The sequence below is a fragment of the Saimiri boliviensis genome, chromosome 3 (genome assembly GCF_048565385.1).
Source record: "Saimiri boliviensis isolate mSaiBol1 chromosome 3, mSaiBol1.pri, whole genome shotgun sequence".
Lineage (NCBI taxonomy): Eukaryota > Metazoa > Chordata > Mammalia > Primates > Cebidae > Saimiri > Saimiri boliviensis.
Genome location: NC_133451.1, coordinates 3203228 through 3230744, shown reverse-complemented (window position 1 = coordinate 3230744; position 27517 = coordinate 3203228). Strand labels below are relative to the sequence as shown.

Sequence of the window (27517 nt, the reverse complement as noted above, 5' to 3'; positions counted from 1 at the left end):
CAATGACCATATGGGGGTGGGAACTGGATCCTGACTGAAGCCTTTCCCCGAGAGGGCGATTAAGGCACAATGACCAAAGCTAATGAGAAGCAGTGTCAGGAGAAGCCCAGCCACACAGAGCCCGTGAGTGGGCGGGACGTCTGCAGAGACCACCGCCCTCCCGTGCTGCCCTCGTCCCGGCCCTCCACAGAAGGCCCCTCGGCTGCGACCCTCCGCCATACGGCAGCCCCTCTGAGAGGTCCTGGTCAGCAAAGGTCTGGCTGTTCTCCTTTCCGTGCCCCTGTCAGCATTTTACTCCCTTGGGGATGAGGGCCTGTCACCTTGGCATATGTGGGGTTTTTGCAAAGGTTAGGTTTCAAAACTTTATCATGAAACACAAGCCTGTGTTGACGAGGGAAATGGGGCAAGCACCAGGGACCCAGAGAGGATACATCGCCGCAACCCACGGGCTGGTGGACGCGCTGACGAAGAAGCAGGAGAGGCTCCATGTGGCCATGGCGACCGGGGTCCTCTGCGTGAAGTTGGAGAGGGACAGCATGACCCAGTCCCGGACCATGGACGACTGCCCGGTGCTGTGCAGAGTCTGAAACACCTGCAAGCGCGTGTCTGAGTGTCAGGACGGGTGGTCGGGGGAGAGCGGAGGAGGTGGCGGTGGGAAGCACTTGCTGTGCCTGGGCAGTGAGGCTGGGGTTGGGGCCAGGGGCATCGCTGCTTTAAAGGGATAAGCTGGGCCCTAATGGCGAATCTGCGGGGAAGTCAGGCGACTCCACCTCCGGGCTTCCCCATTCCCATCCCCACACCACACGCAGACCACCTCACCTTGTACACCACGGTGGCCATGAACTGGGGGTATGGCTGCTGGTTAGACAGAAACTCTCCGATGACTTTGTTCATGATGTCCTGGGGTGGGAAGAAGTCATCTAGAAACTGGGGCAGGATCCTCGCCACCACTCTGGCTTCACAAGGAAAACCCTTCCTGATCCTGTGGGAGGGGCACAGGTCAGAGCCTGGCGCCAGCTCCCACCGCTGCCCAGCCTGCCTGCAGAGCGCCCTGGCTCTAATACTGGGCAAAATGCTGATGTGAAATCAGGACTGGGAGGTACCCTTGGCTGCGAGGAACTTTCCAAGTGGGGTCAGAGGCTAAGCAACCGGAGTATGAATTTTGAGACCAAACACCCAAAGCCCAGCTCTTCCTCTGTCCAGCTCATGTGGGGCAGTGGGAAAGACATCACAAAAGAGACTTTAAAAATCGTAACTCAAGAACCCGTCCTCACAATGCTTTTGTTGCTTTCCATATCCGAACGCTCCACAGAGATTTCCACGTGCTCTAACAGCTTGTAGCACTGCTGTCAACCAGGACTTTTTCCTTGTTATCAAACCTGGACCCCATCTGTGCTCTCGCTGCTTCTCTCCTTACCAGATCCTAAAACCTGCCCCTTTAGCAGTATCCTGTCCCATCAGCGCACACGTGCCAGCGTGTGAGTGAGACGCATGAACAGCGGCCCAGAAACTGCACCGCACTTCTTCACGGGGCTCCTGGCTGCAGCTGCTCTGAGGAGGCTGCTCCACAGACAGTGATCTGTGGTCGACTCCGAGGTGTCCCTGCAGCGTCTGGACAGTAGCCGAGTGGACGGCATGTACCACTCTCCGGACCACTCACCGCCTAGCACTGGACCACTAGACTGCAAGCCCCGTGAAGGTCAGGACTGGTTGTGACGCCTCCCTGTGCCGTCTGCCGGCTGCTGTGGTGCTCAGTGAACATGTAGGGACTGAAGAATGATGCAGATGTACATTTTTAAATCGACATGGAGGCCAGGAGCGGTGGCTCACGCCTGTAATCCGGCACTTTGGGAGGCTGAGGTGGGCGGATCACTTGAGGTCAGGAGTTCGAGACCAGCCTGGCCAACATGGTGAAACCGCATCTCTGCTAAAAATATAAAAATTAGCTGGGCACAGTGGTGGGCAGCTTTAATCCCAGCTACTCGAGAGGCTGAGGCAGAAGAATCACTTGAACTTGGGAGGCGGAGGTTATAGTGGGCTGAAATCACACCACTGCACTCTCTAGGTGACAAGAGCAAAACTCTGTCTCAAAAAAAAAAAAAAAAAAAAAAATCAACATGGAAACATGGCTGACCAGAATACCTCATCTGGTCAAAGAATGGAGAGAGGCCCACTTGAGAATGCTCTTGAGAAAAAAGCCAAATGGCTCCCCACTGGCCACCCCAGTTGGAAATCACAGGCAAGGCAGTGCAGCAAGGCTCCAGATCCGCCAGGTGGCAAGGACTGAGGCCTGAGAGCAATCGGGGGGCCCTGTCCTTGAGAAAAAGCCCTACAAAGCTCCTAACCCATTTCCAGAGCAGGCGAGCAAAGCCAATTCTAAACACAAATGCACACACAGCGGAGGGACAGGGAGGCAAAGCCATCGACTACTGGGCTCTCAGAGACGTGTCTGTTTCACCTTCATTCTCCTGCCGCTGCTCCCCACACTGCTTACAGGCGCCACGGACCCCTCCCACGGCCCCACGGGCTCCCCTCTCACGACAGGCAGCCAGCCTGAGCCAGCTCCTCATCTCTGCACAGGCTTCTGTCTCACCCTCCCAGAGGCTGGTCATTCCTGCTCCCTGCCACACCGCCCAACTGCCAGGCACTGTCCCGAGCCCTCACGAGGGATGGGCAGGTGCTGGGACAACCTGGGATTTGGTCAACACTACACCTGAGTGCTGGGGGGTCCAAGGACCACCAGCTTGCCAGTGGAACCCTGAGCCAAGGCAGAGCACAGTCAGGCTGTGGTTGGGAATCGCTGGCAGGACCCCAGCGACAGGGCTGGGGGATCAGTAGACACACACAAAAACACAGCTTCAGGCCAAGTTCCTAGGGCAGCGAACAGCTGAGGATGGGGCTTCGTTTCTTACCTATCGAAAAGAACAGATACCCTTTCCATAGCAACAATCACTGACTCGCTGTCTGGGGCTACAGGATTAGGGTCTGAGGTTCTGCCAGGACTGATCTTCTCCTTTCCTGTAACAAAAGTGTTCGGTATGAAGCTGACATCATCCATACAATGCAAAAGGCTCTGTAGACAGTGCTTTGTACACAGAAGTCCAACGAGTCCCTGGAGAAGATCTGAAAGCCCATGATGTGAGCCCCTCGAAAGCCCAGGTCCCAGCCCAGCTTAGCCACATGGGATGAGTGACCAGAGGGGTGCCAACCCTGAGCAGGTGCTCCTGCCTGGGCTCCAGAGCCTTTCTTGCAAGGTGATGGGGCTAGCTTAGGGCAACAGCAAAGGTGCCACATCAGAGGGCGCCTGGTCTAGGTCCCTTGAGTGAGCATGTTTCTTCCCGTCTCCCTTGAACAGGACTTGGGCCGGCCCTGCGGGTACCATGTCCACACTCACCTGTGTACATGCAGGTGAGCATCAGGCCCAGGGCCGCCATAGCCCGGTGCGGGCTATGCACGTTCACTCTGTCCACACTCAGCTTGACCAGGGACTCTGCATCCAGGCGGGAGAGCTGCTCCGAGAGCAGGAGGCGCTCCAGGCCTCGGAGGGCACAGTGGTAAATGATGGAAGGGGTGGACTCCTCACTTCCGGACAGCATCACCCCACACATCTGCACAGGGCAAAAGGCTTCCGTGTCAAAGAATCACTGCATGGTCTCAGGTGCTCACGCCTCCTCCCCCCAAGTCACAACTGGCCCACTGCCACAATCCTGCAAGGAAAACAGAAGGGAAGCCCACTCCCGTGTGCAGAGGAAGACAGCGAGGGCCCACTCACCTGTATGATTGACGCTGAAAATTCTGGCCCTACGTCCAGAGGATAGTTCTCAATCAGGTAAAACGCAGTGGCACACATGACCAGTACGTGCTGCTGGCTGTGAGTGTTCACGCAGCTGAAAGCGGGAGACAGGCTCAGCCACTCCCAGCCATCGTGGAGAGAGCCCCACAGCACACCTGGCCCCACACGGGAGTACAGAGCTCTGGGCCAGGCTGGCTCCTGGGAGCGCCCGCCCTGTGTGGCTCCCCGGGCCCCTGCAACCTGGCCTGACCCTTCAGCCTCTGCCGGACCAACCACTCTCTGGGTGGCTGAGCCCGTCTACCACCCCCGATGCCTTGCCCTCTCAGCCTAGCCCACCATCCCCTGTGGCCACCACACATGTCCTCTCACTGTCCCTCAAAGAGGCCTTGGATTCGCACACCCCCAGCCAGTCCCCTCTACTTCCTGAGTGCCCATGCTTTTCCCTCGTGGCACATGCCACCATGATGTGCTGCCTGTGTGATCCCCATCAGTGCCTGCTTTTCCCACAGCACAGCAGGAACCCTAAGCCAGGGACTGAATGAGTGGCCACTGTCAGAGGAGCCAACATGATGCCCCCTCCTCCCACAGAAACAGGCCCAGGGATGCTTACATCCATCACCACCTGGTCCATCTCCACCTCGAAGGCACATGACACAGCCCCTCTGCCCATGGTGCTGAGGCCAGCCCCATGTGCCATCTCCACTGGATGCCACAAGCTCTCTGCATCCCAAATGCAACTCCTGGGCCATCTCAACTCTCCTTCCCTGTGTCCTCCGTGCCCAGAGCACCAAGAGCCACACAACAGCCCCAGATGTCAGCACAGCCAGGGCTTCTGCCTGCGTCTGGGGCCCGTTCTGGGCTGCCCCACAAAATCATGTTGCTAACCAACATATGTGCCTGATTTGCAGACCTGAGTCCCATGTGACCTGACCCTGTGCCAGGCTCCAGGGATGCAGAGATGGGTGCCAGCTGTCTGCCTGTCCTGCCAGCACAGCACCCACTGCCCAGCAAGGATGACAGGTGAGAAGGGCCCTCCAACGGGCTCCTGCCACTCTGGCCTGGTTGAGCAGTGTCCCTGCTCCAGCATGTCTCAAGCTCTGCTGACGGCCACTGGCACATGCCCTGGCTCACAGCTCCCTCCGGTCTCAGCTGTGCCCACCAAGACCTTCCCGTCTCACTGCAGGTCTCCCACTCAGCTCTGACCCAGCCCCCATCTCCTGCCCACTTGTCCAAGGGGATCACTGGCTGTTCCTCCCAGCCCCCTTCCCATCTTCCCCCATGTGGGTGGCTGCTGGAATTCCACCTTCTCTCTAAAGACAGCTCCTTGTGAGGCACCTGTGACTCAGAGAGGCTGGTCCCGTCTCCGCTACAAGCCTCTGTGACTTCTGGAGTGAGAAGGTGGGACCGGGTGTCACAGAGCCCTCCGGACTTGTGGGACATTGTTGGGAAGAGCTTGTCTTGCTCTCTAAGGGTTTGTGCCACCAGCCGCGCTCTGTCAAGGACACACCTGTGCAGAACCTACCATACGGCAGCTTTAAGATAAGGTGAGGTTGGGGCCAGGCGCGGTGGCTCATGCGTATAATCCTAGCACTTTGGGAGGCCGAGGTGGGCAGATCACAAGGTCAGGAGATGGGGACCATCCTGGCCAACATGATGAAAACCCCGCCTCTACTAAAATACAAAAAATTAGCCAGGCGTGTAGTCCCAGCTACTCAGGAGGCTGAGGCAGGAGAATCACTTGAACCCGGGAGGTGGAGGTTGCAGTGAGCCAAGACTGCACCACTGCACTCCAACCTGGCAACAGAGTAAGACTCCATCTCAAAAACAAAAGATAAGGTGAGGTCGGAATCCTAGTGGAAATAAGAGGGAGGTGAGGTGCTGGGCCAGGGCGGGGAAGGAGCAGAGAGGAGGCTGGGCCTGGGCAATGAGAACAAGCTTCTGGGAGCAGGGAACAAGTGCCACCGCTGGCCTTGCAAGCAGACTCAGGAAGACATGTGGGGGAGTATGCTAAGTGCCGCGTGACACAGCAGCAGAGGCGGGAGCTCCAGCTAGCTGGGGGTGCCCGACGAAGCCTCCAGGACGCAACTGTGCCCTTGCGACTCACTGACCTCAGCTCTGGTGCCCGCCTGGGTTCCCACTGGGCATTTGGAGAGGTGTGACACTGCTGCCCTCACAGCTCACTCCGAGACCCCCGCCCTACCCCCAGCCAGGCTCCCACTCACTGGGCGAGTCCTTTGAGGCTGGAGAGGAGATAGTCGCTGATGACCGGGATGAGCTGCTTCGCAGTGTCGTCCAGCAGGTCGCACTCCAGCACATAGAGGATGCCGTGCAGGGCTCCGACCCTGCTGGGTAGGTGGCTGCTCCTGAGCGTGCTCTCCAGCAGGCGGCTGACGGGCTCCGCCACGGCCTTGTCCTAGGCACACACACACAAAGGTTGCTGCACACCACCAGAGCTCATGTCCCAGTGGCTCCTCCCCACAGCCGGGGGGTGGGAGTGAGGGGTGCTGCCCTCATGCCAAGGAGTGCAGAAGCAGGCCCCAGACTGTATCCTGAGGGAGGCTTCGTGCAAAGCTGGCCCCTGGCTGGTGTCAGGACAGGGCCCACCACCATCACTGAGGAGGGGCTCCCTGTGCTCAGCTGCTTGTGTGGGCAATAGGGTTTATGCTGAGAACCTGCCTTCCCTTCCCTCTATGAGTCCAGAGTATGGGCGCGAGCCAAGCAGAGGGTGCCCATGTGCCCAGCCCTCAGTAAAAACCCTGGCACCAAGTCTCCAGTGGACTTCCCTGGTGATGACACCACATACGTGTTGTTACAGCTCACTGTAGGGGGATTTAAGCGCATCCTGCGCAACCCCACTGGGAGAAGATTCTGGAAGCTCGAGTCTGGTTTCCTCCAGATATCAGCCCCATGGCCTCTGCCCTTGCTGATTTTGTTCTGTGTACTTTTACTGTAATAAATCTTAGTAAAACCTCGGGTCATCTCAGGGATCCCTGATATCAGTTTACGCTAACTTTGACCAAAATGGCCTCAATTTCACTTAATGTTCCAAACCTAATGGGGTTAAGCATAGAGCTAAACTCTTGGCCCACATTCTTCACTTTCAATCTGCTCTTTAACAGTGAGGAGATCCCTGCAGAAGTCAGCAAGGAATGACACACTCCTTCAGTCCAAGACTAAGGGGACACAGAATTCCCATGGAGGGCTGGATGGTCAGGCGGCCTGTTTTTATGGAACGAGATGAGGTTCTCGGCAGTGGCAGGAGCCTCCCCGTGGGGGAAATGACTGGAAGACACAGAAGCCACTCCCACCCACCCCAGGAATGAAGACTGAGGGAGGAGCCCGTTCTTTGTCAATCACTTCCTTGGGCTCCCACCTTACCCTGTGCTATCCCCCTCATATGCACGATGCCACGCGGCACCTCCCTGAGGACTGTGTCTCCCGCGGCCCCAGGTCCCACATCTAAAAGTCCCACATCAAGACCCGGTCTCTGGTGGCACAGATTTCACAACGGTGGGCAAATATCTCAAAACAACATGCTCTGGATACGTCTGTACCAACACATGACACACTTAAAACCTTCACAGAGGATGATCATCTTTAAGGCATACATGGGCGCACAGAGCTGGGAATCGGTGTCCAAGCCCATCCTGCCTTAGGATCTGCTTTTCCAAATTATTAGTTCTCATCTGATTACTGACGACACAACACTTGCCTAGGGGGATCTGGGCCTGAGCACAAAACCACAGTTGCAATTCAAGTTAGCCCAGCAGCTGAAACACCCCACAAAGGAGAAGGGAGAAGGCCCCTTCCAAGAGCCACTTTGACATCGTGTGGGCAGCACCCAGAGGGTATGCGAAGTGAAGAGAGCTGTCCACACAGGGAACCCACGCACTCATTGTCTCCACTCCCTGGACGGCTGCCGACTCACCAGCACGGCACCAGCAAGGCCACCCACAACGGAAGACAATTGGTGTTTGGGCTCAGGGAGAACAGAGTCTAGGCGAGAACAGTCAAGACTTGCAGGGAGGGAGTCAGGCTCAGGTCACAGACAAGGGCTCACCCCGCCTCTGCTGCACCTTGTGTGACCTGGACAAGCCAGTTAACCTCTGACCTTGGCCACCTTAGACTGTCTGTGTCAGGTGGGGGTGCAGGAGCAAGAGCTCTGCACATGCTAGAGGCTGCAGTGATGGCAAACATCACCATCACGACAGCACCATCATTACTGACAGGCACACACACAGCACGGGCAGGCAGGCCCAGATGGGCACCACCATGCCATTCTCACCAAGGGCTCCAATGCCTGGCACACGGCAGCCACTCAGGTGCTTCTATTGTTATTATAACATGGATTACTGGGTAATGCCACAGGACAAAGAACCAGAGGTGCCAGCTCTGACATCTGACATCCTTGAATATGCATCACCAAATGTTGGGGCCCACGGGTAATGACTTCATGTGTACAGCTGAAGGATGCCTGGCAAATACCACGTGGTGATGTGCCCACAGAATATAGCTGCCACACACCTGGATCCTGATACACCAGAAGCACAGTAAGGAGGAGCTCCAGAGGATAGCACTCAACCCGTGCGATGGTCTGAACGTGGTTACCTCCCCAAAACTCCTCCAATGACACCTCATCTGCAGCGCCACAGTACTAGGTGAGGCCTGGGGAGGTGATTAGGTCATGGGGGTAGGGCCCTTGTGAATGGGATTGGTGCCCTTCTAAAAGACCCGAGGGAGCTTGTTCACTCCTTCCACTGTGTGAAGACCCAGCGAGAAGGCACCATCTGTGAAGCACAGAGCAGCCCTCACCAAACACCAAATCTGCTGGCACCCCGACCATGATCTTCCAGACCCCAGAAATGTGAGAATTCCCACTGTTTATAAATTACTCAGTCGAAGGTCTGTTTTAGCCAAAACAGACTAAGACAACTACCATGTGAAAAAGAGACTACAGCACCCAGATTTGGGACTGGAAATGCAGGGTCACTGTGACAAAACAGCCCCCAGGAGACAAGTTGTCCAGTCGGGAAGCTCAGAGGGCCTGGAACGTAACTGAGAAGGGGCGTGGGGCGGTCAGGCTGCAGGGCAGAGCACTGGGAAGCCAGGGGCATTTCACCATCTATGCTGCCTTGGCGCCCCCGTACACCATGGTTCTGTGGGGATGTGGTGCTGCACGGCTGTCAGGAGCCAAGGGATACGGGACCCCAAACTACAGCTTGGCCGCCAGGACACACATCACAGTGACCTGTGGATGGCACTGACCATCGCTGAACCCCCTCCAGCTGAGAAGCGCTGCAGCTCACATGGGCTGTGGAGTCTGGTTCCTCTAGCCAACACCAGGTCCCGAGGCAGATGGGCCCACGTGGCTTCAGCATAGAAACCTTTGTGTACCCTGTCACTTACCATCCCAAGGACGGCAGCTGCCTTGCAGGTGGCGGGCACCAGGTACTGAGCGAGGATCTCGTCTTCTGAAGGGTGCACCCTCCGCAGTTCTGTCAGCGTCACATACATCAGCTCAAACTGGCTGCGTTCAGTGAACAAGTCTGAAACTACCAGAAGCTGGAGACGTGGAACCCAGGAGAGCAAGGGAGAATCGTGCTGTGAGAATCGAGGCAGTGTATCCAGAATGCAGCTACAGGCAAGGTGTGTTCTCATGCCCAAGAAACATTATTGTGCGGGATACGTGTGTGTGTGTGTGTGTGTGTGTGTGTGTGTGTGTGTGTGTGTGTGGTGTATGCAGGTGGTGCATCTGTGAGTGTACATGGTACATAAGGTGCATGCTGTGTGGTGTGTAATTGTGCTGTATGTATGGTGTGCATGTGTGACGTCTGCATGTGGCATGTGTGGTGTGTGCATGTGTTGGGCATGTCTGTGTGTGGTGTGTGTGTGTGCATGTGGCATGCATGGTGTGTGCATGTGTGTGATGCATGTGGCATGTGTGTGTGCATGTGGCGTGTGGGGGGCATGTGTGTGGTGTGGTGTGGTGTGTAGTGTGTGTGGTGGGTGTGTGTGATGTGTGGTGTGTGCTTATGGTATGTGTGTGCATGTGTGTGGTATATAGGGTACATGTGTGTGTGTGGTGCATGTTGTGTGTGGGGTGTATGTGCCAGGTGTGTGATGTGTGTGGCGTGTGTGGGCTGTGGCATGTGTGCATGTGTGTGATGTGTGTGGCATGTGTGTGGGCTGTGTGGTGTGTGTGTGTGCATGTGTTTGTGTGTGGCATATGTATGTGTGGTGCATGTGGTGTGGCGTGTGTGCATGTGTGTGTGCATGTAGCATGTGTGGTATATGTGATGTGTGTGGTGTGGCGTGTGTGTGCGTACATGTGGTGTGTGTGGCATGTGTGTGTGGCATGTGTATGTGTGGTGCATGTGGTGCATGCGGTGTGTGCGGTGCGTGTGTGTGGTGTGCGTGGTGTGGCGTGTGTGTGCGTATGTGTGGGGCGTGGGATGTGTGTGCATGTGGCATGTGTGGTGCACGTGGTGTGGCGTGTGTGTGTGTGCATGTGGTGTGTGGGGCGTGGGGTGTGTGCATGCATGTGGTGTGTATGGTGCATGTGGCCCGTGCAGGTGTAGGGGGAATGGGAAGTCTCACTTACGGATCGAACCACCTCGCTGATCAGGATGGCTGGGGTCCTCCTGGCTGAGCTGGACGGCAGGATCCAGCGGCTGTACAACTCGAGCAAAAACTGTGAACAGGAGTGGATGTCAACTCCAGCCCGGTGCTTCCTGCAGAACATGTGAGGTGGGTATTTTCCGGGTATGTAAGGGGAGAGGCTCATTTCAAGAAGCACCTCAAACGAATCAAATGACTGATTGAAAATGGGCAAATTTCTGAAAACCTGGAGTTGACTGGAGACATGGGCGGTGACGAAGGTGCGGGGGTGTCGGCCTCCTCCTCCTCCTCCTCGCCCCATTCCTCCTCCCTCAGAGGTGTGATGCTGTTCCCCAGCCACACAGAGTGTATGGAAACCTGCCACAGAAACGGGGCACCAGCTCAGTGTTGCAGCCACGGTGTCAGGCTCCTGGCAGGCGGGCGTGCCCCTGGGACTCAGCACAAGCCTGCTGTGAGAACAACCCGTCCCTTAGCAAGGGTCGTTCAGACACCCCAGGTGACCAGCAAAGGAGCTCAGAGAGGGCGGGGCGGGGGCTAGACTGCTGCTGGTAAGCTCCAGCGCACACTGAAGGCCTGAAGCAGGTGCTGGCCAACCCCACCGCTGAGGAGGGCGACAGAAAGAGGCTCTAAGGAACACTTGCACTCCTAAGTGCCAGCTGAATGGAGTCCCTAAAACATGGAACCAACACGTGGGATTTCTTTTCCAGTCTCCCTCAGTGGTAGTCATTGTGGTAAACACCAGGCTGGAGCTCCCTCGTGCCTGTGACCCAAGCTCCAGATCACACTGCTACCACGCGGTCAGCACACCTCAGCTTTCCTCCTTTCTGCCTGGTTCTCTGGAAGCCTCGAGCACTTGGCGCAGTGCTGTGGGCTGTGTGCCCACAAAAAGGTGTTCTCCATCACCACTGGCACTAGCCCCAGTCACGCTCTTGGCACCAAGGGCCATTTCCCAGGGGACCCAACACCCTGCAGGGAGTGAGGAAGGCAGACTGGGAATCTGTTCGAACAACTCTCCGGCCAAGGAACGGCCCCTGCGCTCCCCACACCCAGACCCCCACCCCCGACCCCCCTCTTTCCCAAAAGTAAGTAGTGGCTCAGTCCAGTGGCATCTGGGGATGAATGTCCCAGACAGGGCAGGGGTGAGACTGTACTCGAGCCCCAGTGTGATCCCCTGACAGTCAGTTTGCAGATGCCTGACACGACGCAAACACTGAAGGATTTGGGCAAATGCAGCAGGCCAGGGGAACAGGGAATAGCTCACAGTTCAGGCCGGGCCAGTGTCCCTGGGCCCAGGACTAGGCCATAGGCACCCAGTGAGCACCAGGCCTCTCACTCTCAGCCTGCCCTTCAGAAACACTTCCACGAAAAATACAGTGCCTCCTAACCATCGCTCACTTATCCTGGGGTTGAAACATCTGTCAAAGCTGAAAGGACAGAACTATGTCTAGAAAAACACAGGCTGGTGCAGCAGCCCCCTGCTTCCTGTCACCGAAACCAGCAGGCACAGAACAGGACAGTACAGGTGGAGAGCAGAGAACAGAAACCAGGGGCGTGACATCATGGGGTTTCTGCTGTGAGGGCTACAAGCCAGGAACTCAGAAGAGGAAATCCTCAGAGCTTGTAAGTGTTTCTAAACGCTGTTCTGACCCATTTCTACTGAAACAAAAGCTAAAAAGAGAACTGTCCCGCACAACTAGTTTCACTAAACCGGAAACCCTGTGAGTGACAGACACAGCACAGGGTGGGGGAAAGGTGCAGGTCGGCCAGCACAGCCGGGCCCACTCCCGAGCACACACCTGTATGGCTCCATGCCCCGTGCCATCATACACAAATGGCCCTATGTTTCTATCCACATTTTTTTAAAAGTGACAGGGTATTGGTCTGTTGCACAGGCTGGAGTGCAGTGGTGCAATCATGCCTCACTGCAGCCTCAGCCTCCTGGGCTCAGGAGAGCCTCTTGCCTCAGCCTCCTAAAATGCTGTAGATTACAGGTATGGGCCACCATGCCTGGATCCTTGAATCCCCCTACTTATCTGAGGAGGGAAGAGAAGCACAGATCAACGTGACCTGCCAGGAAGTGGCTGAGCTGCCTGCCTGCACACTGGGTAGTGCTGAGGAACCTTCCCAGAGCTGGCCACAGGGACACTCAGGCCCAAGCCCATGGCCCCCACACCAGGGCCCGTCGTGGTGCGCACTTCCTTCTGAGCATCTCGGCTGACTGCACTCTGTCCTCACTGCCCTCTCGGCCTCTCATGGTCCTTGCCTGAGTCCAGCTCACACCCCCTTGCTGTCCCTTACATGTATCTCTACCACTACATGTGAGGTCTCTTAACTACGTTCTGGACTAAAGAACGTAAATAAAACAAAAGTAACACTTCCTCTCCTGCGGGACCTAAGAATAAAAAGGACAAAAACAATGACCATTAAATAATGTTTTTAAGGGAAACTTTCTTTCATTTAAAGAGTGCACTGAGCTTTTCTCCGGGTGTGCTCAGCGCTGGTCTGAGGACAGGCGTGGCCGAGGGTGGGCGGCGGGACTGACCTGGCCAAGTGTGTAGCTCATACTCCCCAGCTCCCGCTCGGGGTTGATCTGCAGCAGCAGCTTCTCGTGGCTGATGAGGGCACCTGTGAACACCAGCACCCTGAGTCCTGATCTGCAGAGGGGCATGGGGCCGCAGGTCCACCCATGCCAGCCCAGCATCTGCCCAGACAGGTACCCAGTCCTGAGCCACCTGCCCTCACTGCTGGCAGGAGGACCCAAGTTGTGCAGAGCCCTTTGAGTCTTAGGGGTTTGTCACTTTATAACCCATTAAGCTGGCAGGCCAGTGGGCAAGCTGTACTCTTATCATTTTTTCTCAATGACAAATAAGACTGCAGCATGCACCTGTCACCCCTCAGCTCCCACCTCTGTGAGTGGGAACTGGTTGTGGGCTGAGCTGCAAAAGCTTAGGAGTCAGCAGTTGTGGGCGAGCTGACAGTCCAAGCAGGCAAGCTCCCTGTGGGACCCAGATGAGCATTTTGGTAAACAGAGCCTTCCAGAACCCCACCTTGGTGCCCAGGCTGACCAGGCACAGCTGGTAGGAGTGGGAGTAGGATAATGCCCCACTCTACCTCACACACTCCCCAGGCCCCAGGCCCAACCACCTCCTCCTGTCTTTCTGCTGGGCATCCCCCACCAAATCCCAGGTGCCAGCCTCCAGCTGCATGTCCCCAGCTAACTTTCTGCCAGACCCAACATCAACTCACCCCATTTCAAGGGGCCTCCATCCATGCCCCCTTCTCTGGAAGCACCTGCTCCCCTCAAGCTCCAGGAGCTGCCTGTGTGTGCCCCCGCCTGCCCACCTCTGTGCCCCTCTTCTCTACCTTCTATGACAGGTCATTGCTCCTGGGTCCTCCTGACCTACGAGCTCCTTGAAGGCTGGACCCATGGCCTTCCAGGTGCTCGGTTTACTTCAGCGCCCTACATTTTTACAATGTTTACATTTGGGGGTCACAGACACTGCATAAACACATTGCGCTTCCACATACAACTTTCTGCAATTAAAGCCTTCAAGGTGCTTAAAATCCTAAATAACTTACTTAGGGAATCACAAAACTCTGTGCTACAATACTTGTTCAGTGAAAAACATGTATCCCCCAGTCCCCACAAAACTCCCTTCTTTTGAACCAGGTGACAAACTCCAGTGCCTGTGATGGGGCAGGCACGCAACCGGAAAGCTTGGTGGGAGTGCCGGCACCGACAGACAGGGCCCAGGGAGGGGAGAGGCGCAGGGAGCAGGGCGCTCGCGCCCAGCTGTGCCCACCCTGCAGGCACTGCCACACGTGGTTCCTTAGGAAAAGCCGGAGATTTGGCTTGTGTAAACGAATTCGATTGAGTTCTTAACATAAGCAACTAATTCAGCTTTTAAAACCTGCGGGTCTTACAGCCCACGAAAATTCCGTTGCTTCTCACATCTTGACTGCAAGGAGATAATGCTTCAAATTCATTTCCGATTTTATTTCCTGCCTGGGCCTGAATAAGCCTCCTGCTTATGAACGGGACAGCATATTTAGCTCAAGCCACACTCGGGTCTTCCTGCGTAGCTGGTGTGATGGTCATGCTGGCCTTTTCTCATTCCCGCCCAAGTACAACTGCCCCCGCTTCCCCTCAGGTACCTGTAGTAGCTGGAGACAGAGAAGGGACAGGATCCCATGCCTGGTATAAATGATGGGTGGCAATGTTCTCTCTCTTTGAAACCATTGCTTGAATCTCTTGCTCTACAATCCCTCTGATAATGCTCAGCTTCCTCCCAAACCTAAATTTCAAAACAAAGGTAAATAATGTTTTGTTTCCTTCAAAGTTTTACAAGTGAAAAATACCAGAATTTTTCCTCCACTTTGCCTAAAGCAACCTGGCATAATACCAACTGAAACCCACTTCCTACGTGAGCACCTGTCCGTGAGCCCTTACGTGGGTGTTCTACTGTTTGCTCGCTCATTCTTGCTCTGCTAACATCTACCCCTAAGCGCTCAATAACCCCCATGTTGGTTCCTATCATGTTTTCAGCCCCTCACCGGCCAAGAGGCCACCTTTGGGTCTGCACTTCCTGCACAGACCATATGCACATGCACAGTGTTTTCAAGTCTAGCAACAAAGAAAAACGGCCTGGGTGAAGCTGCTGGACATGTCAGCAGGGATCCCACTGTCCCCAGCACCTGCTATGTCCCGGAGACATGTGGGAACTCAAGCAAACCTGGTGTCGAGAGCTTTCAGAGGCTTGTTCCGGGGCTGCTGCTCCAAGCAGCTCACAGCTGGGTTGCCAGCCACAGGCACGGTCATTGCACTGAGCACCAGTGAGGTAATGGCCTGCACAGCCAGGACGTTTATCTGGGTCCTCTCTGTGTCTTCCTGGAAGGACAGTCCACACGTCAACAAGAGCAGCAAGACACCCCACAAGAAGCTCTGCCTGCACATGCCTGCAGAACCCAGAGTCCACTTGGCCCCGAAGGGAGGAAGAGGAGCCCTAAGTGCTACCAAGGGGCTTCTGCCAGGCTGAGCTCACAGGGCACAAGGCAAGGCCTCTACATATGTGCCCAGAGACCATCTGATGGCCAAATGTCCGTTCTTCAAATCAAGGACTCCTTTGGGCACAAAACGCCAAACATGAGTTCCTTTTTAATAAATTATCCTTGAATTCCCTCATACATTTGAGGGGCCCTGCATATGACAATCTGTTAGTTTCTATGGATGAATTTAAAGACAATCCTGATGATTTGTGACATATGTCTACCCTCCAAACTGTCATTTCTGCGAGTTCATACCACACCCTCTAACAGAATCAAGGACCTGCATCCCACAACTTCCCACCCTGCTGGCTTCACTTTACCAGAGCAGTTATTACTAACGTCATGTTAACGCAATGTATGAGAACACTTCAAGAGGCCTAATAACATCTCTGCAAGAAGTTAGAAAAATGAAACCAGGTACTACTCATGGCCTTTATAAAGTGCCTTTTCATTTCAATTCAAATAGAACTAGAAGATGTTTTCCAGAATGGACACAATCTTATTGATCCTTAACATGGAATGCACTGTAATAAAATGCATTTTTGCCATTGGTAATTGCAGCCCCCAAACCTCAGCAGGCTTTGTCCCTGCTCTGGAATATCAGTCAAATCACCATCTGGTTACTCTTTAAAAAATAAGGTAAGAGAAACAAACCAGCTTCCTGCCTTAATTTGTTCACCACCAAAGGCCTGCAAGCGGCCATAACTGCCCAGGTGCCAACCAGCACAGGGTGTGGCCTTACTTCTGGTGGGCTCTCCTCCTGCTCCATCACGAGGGGCTGGGTCACCAGGACACCAAGGAGAGTGGCCCAAGTTTCTTCAAACTGAGTACGGCTGGTCCAGCCTAGAAATATAAATGTTACATGAGACAGTGTCAAGCCTTCTCAAGCCTGCAACGGAGAGCTGACAGCTACGCCAGCACAGCCCAGCTCCTAGAGCAAGCTCCACACCGGGGGCAGTGAATCCCTTAAACCCCACACAGGTCTACGGTGTGGGGAACACTACTCCCTCCATTTCATCATTGAGGAAACCGAAGCACACAGACATCAGCTGCACCGTCTGAGGCACGTGAGAGGCAGGAAATACAGGCCCAGTTCGGCCCTAGCAGCATGGTCAACCCTCAGTGGCGCAGACACAGGGACAGGGCAGGGACACCCATGCAGGCGACCTCGTGCAGGGCCAGGGCCACTTCTGTCCCGCTCACCAGATGGGCCAAAATCTTCCCTGAAGTCCACTCCTGAGACTGCTGCTGGCTGCACACAGTGGATAAAACTAAAGGCCACCAAGCTGTCTGCTTGGAGTGAGTGAATTCTGTAGTACGTGAATTCTGCCTCAATAAAGCTGCTAAAAATTTAAAAGTCAAAGCAATGGTTCCTCTGACCTGTCTAGAAGAACAGATCAAAAAGAGTGTATCGAGGTAGGAACAGGGATTCAAGGAAAGCACATCCAATAGGCCCCGCTCGAGCATTCCTACTGGTGAGCTACATTCAAGTGTCTCTAACCAACAGCTGTGCTTCATGTCCCCATCATGACCGCTGAGGCAGCCACGCCACTCGTGGTAAGGCCACGGCAATGGCTTGGGGTGCTTGGGACAGAAGAACTAGAGCAATGGACATCGGGCTCCCTGGGATGAAAACAAGAGACAGAGGGGAACGGCACACAGGACTGATTCAGACATAGATACAGACACAGACCAATACAACAATTCACACTACAGGGAAAAAACGAACAAAGAAAAGGAGCACGAGCAAGGACCAGGGCTGCAGCAGTCTTGGGTCACGCACGTCTGAAGGGCAGCTCCAGAGTGAGGACACCCAAGTAAGCAAAGGAGCTCTGGTGAGGCAACAGGGAGAGACCAGGAGGCCACTGACATGGATCTTCACAGCCAGGAAAAGGAGGAGCTCTGTGAGGCAGCTGGCTTAAGTTCCCGCTCAGGGCTCCCTTTGGACACTGAATGGTCTAGTTAACCAAAGGAGAAACTAGAGGCGTGGTGTCTGCTGCCACAACCTTCTGGGATCAAAACAAGCCTCAAATCTGTATTAGCCTGAGGGACAGGGGAGAGGACTGGACAGTGGAGTCAGGGTGCCCCTGCCAGACTTTCTAGCACAAGACAGGAACTTTCCAGGAAACACCACAGCAGGGGTGCCCACTGAGAACTGACCAATTACAATCCCACCACAAGATCACACCTCTTGCCATAAAATAGGGGCAAAAGTGGTGACTTACTCAGTTAGGCACTTTTTTAGAAATAAGGAGTAATTAGAAATGTAGTTTCTAAATCTGCAACAATTCTATGAAATAGATATGACCCCCATCTTACAAATTTGACAAAACTTGAGGGTTTCTAGAGGTTAAAAGGACTTGCCCTGCGCTGCTCAGCTAGGAGGGCTGGAAGCAGACCAGGACCAACTGAGCCCAAGCCCGCTTTCTCCGCATGCTGCCTCTAGGCTCTGGGGAAGGCGAGTGCCAAGAGACCCGACTCCATCTGCTCCCGTCTGCTTGTTCCCATATGAGAAAAGGCACCAGTGAGACACAACAGGATCAGACCAGTGAACACGAGAAAACATTCTCATACAAGCGCTGCAACTGTTTAGCCTGAGTGCAAAATCTGAAGGCAGAATCTGGCCTCACATTGTCCATTACACATGAACCTTTCCTGACTTCAAACAAGCCCAGAATACAAAAGGCTGGGATTAAAGTCACATAAACACAGGAACTTGGATCTCTTTTCTCAGTATAAAAGGAGTTTTGCCGACACTGCGAAATGCATTCACATAGATTTGTATCATTATCATGCCCTAAATCTTTTCTGGAGTCAAATGAGAAGATCCCAGTTCTGGGGCTCTGGATTTTCTCCCAGTAACGTCGAGACAATGGTGACCTGAAGGAGAGGTCCCAAGGGTACCTAGCGTGTTGATGCGGTAGATAAACTCCTTAAAGACTTCCTTTTCCTGGAGGAACTCCACAGGGATCTCAGGGAATGCTGTGCCAAACTCCCCTCCTGGTTTGGGTGACCATCCAAGCTTCCACACCTAAGATGAAAAGGAGGTGACAACACCCAGATCGAGTCAGGACAGCCATGCTGAGAGCAAGCGGGAAGGCCCACTTCTCTCCACTGGGCTCCCTCCTCACTATCCCAATACTTTCCAAGAGCTGGCACCTTCTTCCCTAGAAAACAGCTCCAACTGCTTCCCAGGACTTCCCTCCCCATCAAGTGGCCCTCCCAAATCTGCTCTGCCCTCCCACTTCCTGTCCTCATCCTGAGGCTCAGAGAGTGCTGGGAGAGGCAAGCAGGAGTTAAAGACAGCACCCCAAGCCCACAAACAGCAGATGGTGTGTTAGAATAAAGGAAGGTGTTCAACGACATTCAGCTCAGATATGTTTATTGACAAGCAGGCACGAGAGTGAACCATACAGCTCATTTCCAGAAACTCTGAAGTTCAGTTCTCTGGGCATGAGATGCGCAAACAAGAGCCATCCACAGAAGAATCTGGAGGCAGGCTCGATGCTGTTCCAGTAGCAGGATCAGCCGAATGTCTGGCCAGCTCAGTGGACACGCCTTCAGTGAGGGGAGAGAGGACCCAACGGAACCCCAGGATTCCCACAGCCCATCTGCACAGTCAGTGGCTCTATGATAATGACCTGCAAAACTCTCTGGTATCCGCCCAGGGGGAGACTGCAGTGCCTGCCACAGCTGCCTTCCGGATCACTGCACTCAGGGCACTCCTCAACGCTGGTTCAGCGCTTGCTGAAGGGATTTTATCTACGGCGTGCAGCCCGTCCTGGCATATTCACAAGTATGTTCTGGATGGCAGGACATCTAGACTGTGCCCTCCTGCACGGTCTCCCCGAGCCCCTCCCAATGAGCAGTTATTGTCTCAGAACCAGATGCTACGGAACCCACAGTGACTCCTTGTGTGGGCCAAGAGCAAGCCCCGTGCAGCAAGGGTGGACTGCTTGTCCAGCACTCCTGCTGCTCTCCTCCCAGGAAGGCCTGCAACTCCCTGTTTTGCAACTGCCTCCAGCACCACCAGGCACGGGCCTTTTCTTTGGAATGAGTCCTCCATCTGCAATACCTTCATCCCCTGGGGCAGAACCTTCCTTATCTCTCAGGATCAAACACTGCATCCTTGGAGCAAGCCTCCCCAGACTCTCCAGCCACATACACACATGTGCATGCACACACAAGCAGGTACGCACCCTTCTCAGGCGGCCACAAGCCTCTTCCCTGGGACCTGGCTCCATTCTCACTGACCTACACCTGCTGGTTCATGCCTGCTGAGTCAACTTTTCTTTCCTGCCTGAGGATGCTGAAGTCCTTAAGGAACAGTTCCCATCATCTTATTTCAGCAGGCTGATGGTGGAGGATGATGCCATTTCACTGGGCAGAAGTCAGCCCACCTCCATCAAGCCTCACTCTCCTCAAGCTAAGCTCTTCGTGTTATCTGAAACAAGGATCTTGATCAATAGCACCTACTTTTATTTATTTATTTATTTTTGAGACCGAGTCTTGCTCTGTTGCCCAGGCTGGAGTGCAGTGGCATGATCTTGGCTCACTGCAACCTCTGCCTCCTGGGGTCAAGTGATTCTCCTGTCTCAGTCTCCTGAGTAGCTGGGATTGTAGGTGTGTGCCATCACGACTGGTTAATTTTTGTATTTTTAGCAGAGATGGGGTTTCACCATGTTGGTCAGGCTGGTCTCAAACTCCTGACCTAAGGCGATCTACCTAAGGCGATCTGCCTCCCAAAGTGTTGGGATTACAGGCGTGAGCTCCCAGTCTGGCAATAACACCTACTTCAAACTGATTCTGAAGACAACAGCAAAATTGTGTAGAAAAACATGGATTATCTCCGAAGGAAAATCTCGCTCAGTTGAGGGGGTGTGATTTCTGGTCTGCCATTAAGCACAGTAGTCTAGTTGCTCTAGAATCAGGTCGAACACTAATCCCTTAGTGATGTAGTGCCTCAGTTCCTTTCATAAAACCCAGTCTTTCTACTAACAGCCTCCACTGTGGTGCCTGAGGAAAGCAGCCTGGCATCACAACCACAGCAGACAGCATCTGGGCTGCAGGGACTCTGTCTTGCCCTCTCAAGTGTGCCCAGCCCAGGGCTTACCCGTGCGCTTCCCTGTACTTTGGTCTTCTGCAAAACCAGACTCACCAGTGGGGGCACACGTGTGTAGCTGTTGACAAGGGGCAGGCGGGCCAGGCTGACGATGATGTTCCTGAGCACTGACGTGAGAAACGCCGGCACGCTGCTATTCCTTTTATGACCCAAGGCCAACACCGACTGCAGAGACTCCACCATTTCTGCCACCATCTCACAGGCCGCAGTGATATACTTAGGATCTAAACAAGCAACCATGGTTAAGAGAGGACTTTAAAAACACATCCTGCCGGGCGCGGTGGCTCAAGCCTGTAATCCCAGCACTTTGGGAGGCTGAGGCGGGTGGATCGTGAGGTCAGGAGATCGAGACCATCCTGGTCAACATGGTGAAACCCCGTCTCTACTAAAAATACAAAAAATTAGCTGGGCATGGTGGTGTGTGCCTGTGGTCCCAGCTGCTCAGGAGGCTGAGGCAGGAGAATTGCCTGAACCCAGGAGGCGGAGGTTGCGGTGAGCCGAGATCGCGCCATTGCACTCCAGCCTGGGTAACAAGAGCGAAACTCCGTCTCAAAAAAAAAAAAAAAAAAAAACCACATCCTACATGCCCAGTGTAGAAAGCATGACCTACAGCCAGCTGCTTAAGCCGTAATTGTGTAATCTGCTTAGACTCTGAGTTGGCCACTGGAGGCCTGCAGATTTCTACCTCCTTCATATCTACCTGGACCATGTCATTTTCTTCATTTTCTGCTGGGACTGCTGGAATGGTCCTGAACCTCAGCTCTGGCCTTGGTCCCCAGCCCTCTGGCTCACCCTCTATGATGAGGCCAGCAGTAGTCTATGACAGCTGGAAAGTGCTGGAAGGAAGGGAGGGCTTCCCCAGCGGCATCCCAGCTGGTCTGTAGGGTCAGAGACAGCCACACGTGTAGGGATAAGGTGTTCACTGGGAAACAAAGGAGCGTGGCCAAGCAACGACTCAAGACTCGCGGGCAGTGAGGGAGGAGCCGCAGGACACAGCCTGGGCACTTCCAGGAGTGCACACTCACGTCGGTCCACAGCTCTGTGAGCAATTTATAAGTCCTGGAGGAACCACATGTAAGAAAAAAATGGTTCTTGAGACTTACTCTGTGTGTTTGCATCTACTTCCTCCTCCTCTCTGATGGCTTTTGGAGTATTCATCCTTCTTTCTGGACTAAGGAGCTGCTCTCCAGGCTGCACTGCAACTAAAATTACAACAGAACAAACAGAAGAATTTCCACACACTTCTATCCATGCTTTTTATTCAAAATTGTACGTTTGTGCAGCCTCACAAAAGTTCAAAGGGATAGATAGACTAGCCTAGATTTCTTAGAACCAATTTTAGACAGACAATATTAGACTGAGGGGCCAATCTCTTGGTAAGTGGTAAATGTATGAAGATTTGTACTTCAGATTTCATTCTGATTTCTAAGTCCCCTGACTGTCTCCTGTTGGCCATCTCTCACCCCGAGGCTATTATTAGACAGCTCAAGATTCATGACTGCCAAGAGCATTACTATAACCCCCAAGAAGTTTGGTGTTTAAGAAGTCTGGATCTTTGTTTTCAAGTTGGCTACAAATGCACAGATGAAAACAATTATGAAACATCAAAATACCACTCTATCATGTTTAATTTTAAAATACAAAGCTTCAAAATGCCCTCTAACATGTAAACTATGATGTCCAAATTTTTTAAAATTGTGGCTAATGACCCTTGCTGAGGATGCTGTTCCTTGAAAATAATAAGTTGCTTTTATTTTTTAGTATGTTAGTATTACAATGCAGTATAGAAACTCTTAACAAAAAACGAGTAGTATTCTGAATGCAATCTTATTAATCTTATGACCATTTAAGACTAAATGCATGAAACAGCTAAGACCAAAGATCACAGAGATAAAATTTAGAAGTACTTTTGATGAAAGCTAAAACTTTAAAATCTAAATAAAATGACTAAAAAGGCAAATTCAAGTTAAAGTCCAGTGTAGACTCCAATACACTGGAGATTAAGAGATGGGGCCCAGCTCTTCATAATGCATATTTTATCTACCTCTCCATTCTCAATTCCTAGCTTAGTACCTGGCAAACAGGCAGCACAAAATAAAAACATTGTGAACTAGACAGGAACTAGGGTAGGAACCTGTTCATGGACAGGGACTCACCGGCCTCCAGGATGAAGTGCACGCAGTGGATGAGGGAGCAGGCGTGGGTCACAAACTCCGTGGAGGAGATCACACTCCAGAGGCCGGGCAGCTGCAGGGCCAGGCAGCAGCAGTCCAGCCCTGCCTGGAGATCCAGACTCAGCGGGATCTGCTCATGGATCAAATGCCAGGACAGGGCCTAAAGGGAAGAACCGAGTCACAGAATGCCCACTCATGCACCTTCGTTCAGGGAAGCTATGCCAATCACAGGTGGAGCTGACCAACGCATCAAGGGGCAGTGGGTCCAGATGCCCTTGCCCTTCCAGAAGGACAGCTCTGACCTGGCTCCATTACGTTCGGTCCTGACCCACCTATTCCCCAAAGTTCCAGTCTCCTCTCTGCCAGAATTCCCGCTTACTCTGCTAACTCTCTCTCCTTCAGCACTGCGGGCTCCTGTGGAAATCTCTCCCGGGCTACACGAGACCAGAGGCTCTTCCTTGGGGTTCCCTCAGCACCAGGGCTTGCCTCTGTCATAGCCTCAGAGTTGAATTTGAGAACATAGGTTCTAGGGATAGCAGGCATTGGGTTCAAATGCCAGAACGGCTACACAGCAGCTACATGTGTACTTGCAGAGCGGGCCTGTCCGCTACACATAACATAATCGGCAGCAATCACCCTGTGCTGTAATCACACGCTGGCTTTCCCACCTCCCCACTAAGCTGAAACCTAAAGGACAGGGATCAGAAACCATCTGACTCCATGTGGTTTAGAATGGGGTGTATTCACCATTTCATGAGTGACGGCACCAATGCCCTTTGGACTCCTCCCTTTCTTTGGTGTGAGGTGGAGGCAGAGGCTGTGTGTGGGTCTACAGAGTGTGTCCTTGCTGAGGGTGAGCAACACAGTGCTGGCCCTTTAAGGATACAGGCCAAAATTTAAGGCATCCAGAATGTGTACACACTTTGGGGGCTAATTACACAAACCAAGTGTTCCTTGGCTGACATGCCCAGGCCAACTTAAGATATAAAATACCTCTAGATGGTTATTGTTCAAGTCTCTAAAATCAGGATCCATGGGACACTGCAGGTGCAGATGAGAAGGGGACCTTGCTGACCTCAAGGGTCATCGTGGGGAGTGGTGAGGTGAGGATGAAGGATGGCCCCGATAACTTGACAGTGATGAGACTTACTGCTAGGCTGAGATGGAAGAGTGACTGGACTGGTCAGAGCTCTTGCTTTTCAAATAAAACGGCTTTACTCTCTCTAGTGCCAGCCCCGTGTGCCCTCCCCACAGAAACACTGAGCTCCCCAGTTGCTGCCTCCTACCTCAAGGGTTGCCACCACAAATTTCACGGTGTCCTGCTCTTTCTCAGGAGGAAGGTGCAAGTGAGTGGGCAGTTTGGAGATAACCACCAGGTACTGTGCCAGGGCCCGGGCCAGAGTGGTCAGGGACTGATACAGCGCTGCGTCCCCTGAAACAGAAGGCCCTCGTGGGTGGGTGCACCCATGAACATGGAAGCACATCACCTTCAAAAGGCAGTCAAGCTGTTCTTTGAGAATCTGATGAAAGTTCAAGACAGTGTTCCTCAAGGGCACACCTGCACACATGTCCACACGACTGCATGTGATGTGGGCTGCGTCTGCCCTGAGCCTTCCTTTAGCCCAGCCTTCCCAAGGGCTTAGAGCCCTCTGTCCATCACCATGTCAGTGAATAGCAAAGTGGCAAACGCACAGGAAGAAATTCTGAGCTGAGGACAGCAGTGCTGCTCTTCAGCCACCTCTGTGAACACTTGCAATGTATTAACTAGATCAACTGCCTTTATTGTATACTTACTTGGTGCAAAGTACTATAATGGCCCTGCCAACGTTTTTGTTTTAACTTTAATTACCAAATAGATCATTCAGCTTGCTCCAGTAGGCGGACGGCTCTGCAGGCAGGTGGGGCTGGAAGACGTGATGGACAGCAGGGAGCTGCTGCGCGGTGCCGCCCACGCGGGCCAGAGTCACCTCACGGGCTGCTTCAAAAAGGGGACTCTTCTGGCCACTGGAAATTTCACTCATCCCAAGGCTTAAGCACGGAGCTAATAGGCTTATGTTGAACTCCTGAAATCAGAGCATTAAAGGTTAAACAGTAACAACAGATTATGAATATTCAACCAGGCAAGAAAAACACAACAGAAAAAAGGATAAGGCAAATGTTTCTGAGAAAATACAGATTAGCACACCGTCAAAACTACTTTTAAGAATATTCTATTCTATGCCTGTTATAAATATTTGAACAATTCCATTCAATATATGCTTGGTAAAATATATTTCTGTTCTCTTTTGGTACTTTAATTTTAAGGAATATTTTAATTTTTATGCTCTTGGATTTGCCTGAAATAAAAATTTTGGTATGACAATTTTAATTCATAAAACAGAAAATCAAAATAAAAGCTAAAGTGTCATCTAAGACATCAGTGATACACCAGTAATTCCTAAAGTTTGAAAAAGATGTTCAAATGTAGCTGAAATAAGTAAAAGCAGCCATGTGAATACCAAAATTTTGGTTGGAAAAATGGTATTTCCTATGACAATTTGTATTATGTTTTACCAACCTTTTTGTTTAGCCATTTCAGGATTGGGGGCCAATTTTTCAGGTAAAACGTCAATCTTAAGTTTAATACTCAGAAAAGCATCATTAACGCCAAAAGTTGAAGCTTTCTTTTACAGCCAGAACTTTTACAGCTGTTCAAAGTCCAAAGAGCAAATTTGAAAAACCTAATAAGCCAATTACTAAGCAAATTTATCACTCAGTAAGTTAGCTTTCACTGCATGAATCTTTTTTTTTTCTTTTTTTTTTTTTTGTTTTTTTTTTCCACTGCATAAATCTTAACACAAACACTTTTAGCAAACCGATTTTGGGTGAGTTCTCCTGTTTTCAGTTTAGCTCTTCAGTACGTCAGAACACTGCTGTGCTGCCTTCCCCGAAAGGTGTCTTCATGAACACCTGCAGCCACTCCAGTTCCACATGCCTTTGCCCTCCCAGGTGCCTACTTCCCTTCCATTTGCTGCATACCAACGCAGGGCTAACACACCGGGAAGTTTCTCCCGTCCCAGCAGTTCTGAGAGGAATCCCTGCTCAGGCCATGGCTGCACCACACCCAAGGTGCTCGCAGGACCTGCCCATGGGCGGAGGACAGGGACACCAAGGCCTCCTGGACTGGCTCTGTGCAGGGTGCCCTCTGACAACTGGGACTGAAGGGCGAAGAACCTCACTACATCTAACAGAGCTATGGGGAGAGGAAATCTCACTGCATCCGAGGCTCCTTGACTACTAAAGATCAACTTCCAGAATAAACATGTTATTGAAGGCATGCATGACATTGTGTCAAAGTCTATGGCAAATATGCAACCTCGACTTCCATTCTGTGTTGGCCATGGAGCGTAGGTGATAAAATCCTGTGTTTGCTCCTCTGGTGGAGGCCAAATAGTTCTCATCCCAAACCATACACCCAGCCTTGGGGCCAGCTGAATTTCAAAACAATACCTCCTCTTGAGAGAGGGTTCCCATCAACTTGTTTCAAATTCCACAGTTGCCTGCTTCCAATTGCCATCCAGTTTCTTCCCTGTTCCCCTGCCGCTCATGTTCCCCACCACAGATGCCAATCAGAGTGCCCAGGGTGACCCTTCATTCCCTCACATGCTCCCCGACCTGTGTTGGGGGGGCCTCTAGGCATGCCATGTCCCGCCAGAACCTATACGTAACAAAACCTTCATTTCCATATTGTGTTTCTCCTAATCCCCGAGGGAGCACTCTCCAACATCTCAAAGATCCTGAATCAAGACAGACACCAATCCAATACCCTTCCTCACTGCCATGAGAACAAAGAAGTAAAACTGACTATAACACAAGATCACCTGCTTTTTTTTTTTTTTTTTTTTTTTTTTTCTGAGACAGAGTTTCGCTTTTGTTGCCCAGGCTGGAGTGCAATGGCACAATCTCGGCTCACCGCAACCTCTGCCTCCCGGGTTCAAGCAATTCTGGTGCCTCAGTCTCCCAAGCAGCTGGGATTATAGGCATGCACCACCATGCCCAGCTAATTTTTGTATTGTCAGTAGAGATGGGGTTTCTCCATGTTGGTCAGGCTGGTTTCGAACTCCTGACCTCAGGTGATCCGCCTGCCTTGGACTCCCAAAGTGCTGGGATTACAGGCATGAGCCACCACACCTGGCCACCATCTCCATTTTCTTTAAATGCATGAAAGGTTGAGTGAAATCAACTTGCCTTCTTGGATTCTAACGTGGCTGAAATAATGTGCTTTCCCGTCTGGATCAGCATATTCCCCACGTCCCGGCCCCATCTGAAACGGAGTCCTTCCCACTTCCCAGCCCCATTCAGAGGAGAGTCTCCCCAGCATTCTGTCCCTATCCAGAGTGGAGTTCCCAACAGGTGCTGTCAACAAGTGGGTCATATGATGATGAGACAAATCCCACTTGGAAGTCACAAGTAAAAGTTGAGGGTTCCTTGCCTCCACTGCTCCCCCCGTACCGAGTTCATCATGAAGGCACTCATATCTTCAGCAGGAATCCGATTCACCAACTCTGCACCTTCCAGCAGTGCAGAGTCTGACCTGGTCCAACACTGGGATTTGACAAGATGGATGTACCAGTCCTGGGAAGAAAAAATGGATACAGGGAACATGATGGGCGGCATTCAGGGGTCTTCACATCCTGGAGCTATGGGCCTAGGCCAGTGCTTGGGAACACTGCACTGGGCTAACCGAGAGGGCCAACAGCCAGCATGCTGCGGCCCTATGGCTCC

General features: G+C 52.7%; 1 protein-coding gene across 2 annotated transcripts in view; it reads right to left on the bottom strand.

The window, feature by feature from the left end:
- Nucleotides 1-27517, bottom strand: part of HTT (huntingtin) — a 159476-nt gene that overhangs the window by 4593 nt on the left and 127366 nt on the right. For both annotated transcript variants that reach the window (XM_039468122.2, XM_074395811.1), the window contains 20 exons: nt 27245-27367; nt 24603-24816; nt 24040-24185; nt 22736-22913; nt 21683-21781; nt 20616-20803; nt 18362-18488; nt 16200-16300; nt 15145-15299; nt 14567-14706; nt 12954-13036; nt 10638-10768; nt 10395-10524; nt 9200-9355; nt 6016-6206; nt 3773-3887; nt 3395-3608; nt 2913-3018; nt 820-982; nt 432-592 (listed from right to left, as the gene is read on the bottom strand). In XM_039468122.2, the coding sequence (XP_039324056.1) occupies nt 432-592; nt 820-982; nt 2913-3018; nt 3395-3608; nt 3773-3887; nt 6016-6206; nt 9200-9355; nt 10395-10524; nt 10638-10768; nt 12954-13036; nt 14567-14706; nt 15145-15299; nt 16200-16300; nt 18362-18488; nt 20616-20803; nt 21683-21781; nt 22736-22913; nt 24040-24185; nt 24603-24816; nt 27245-27367 (2921 nt within the window). The remainder of the gene's footprint in view (nt 1-431; nt 593-819; nt 983-2912; nt 3019-3394; nt 3609-3772; nt 3888-6015; nt 6207-9199; nt 9356-10394; nt 10525-10637; nt 10769-12953; nt 13037-14566; nt 14707-15144; nt 15300-16199; nt 16301-18361; nt 18489-20615; nt 20804-21682; nt 21782-22735; nt 22914-24039; nt 24186-24602; nt 24817-27244; nt 27368-27517) is intronic.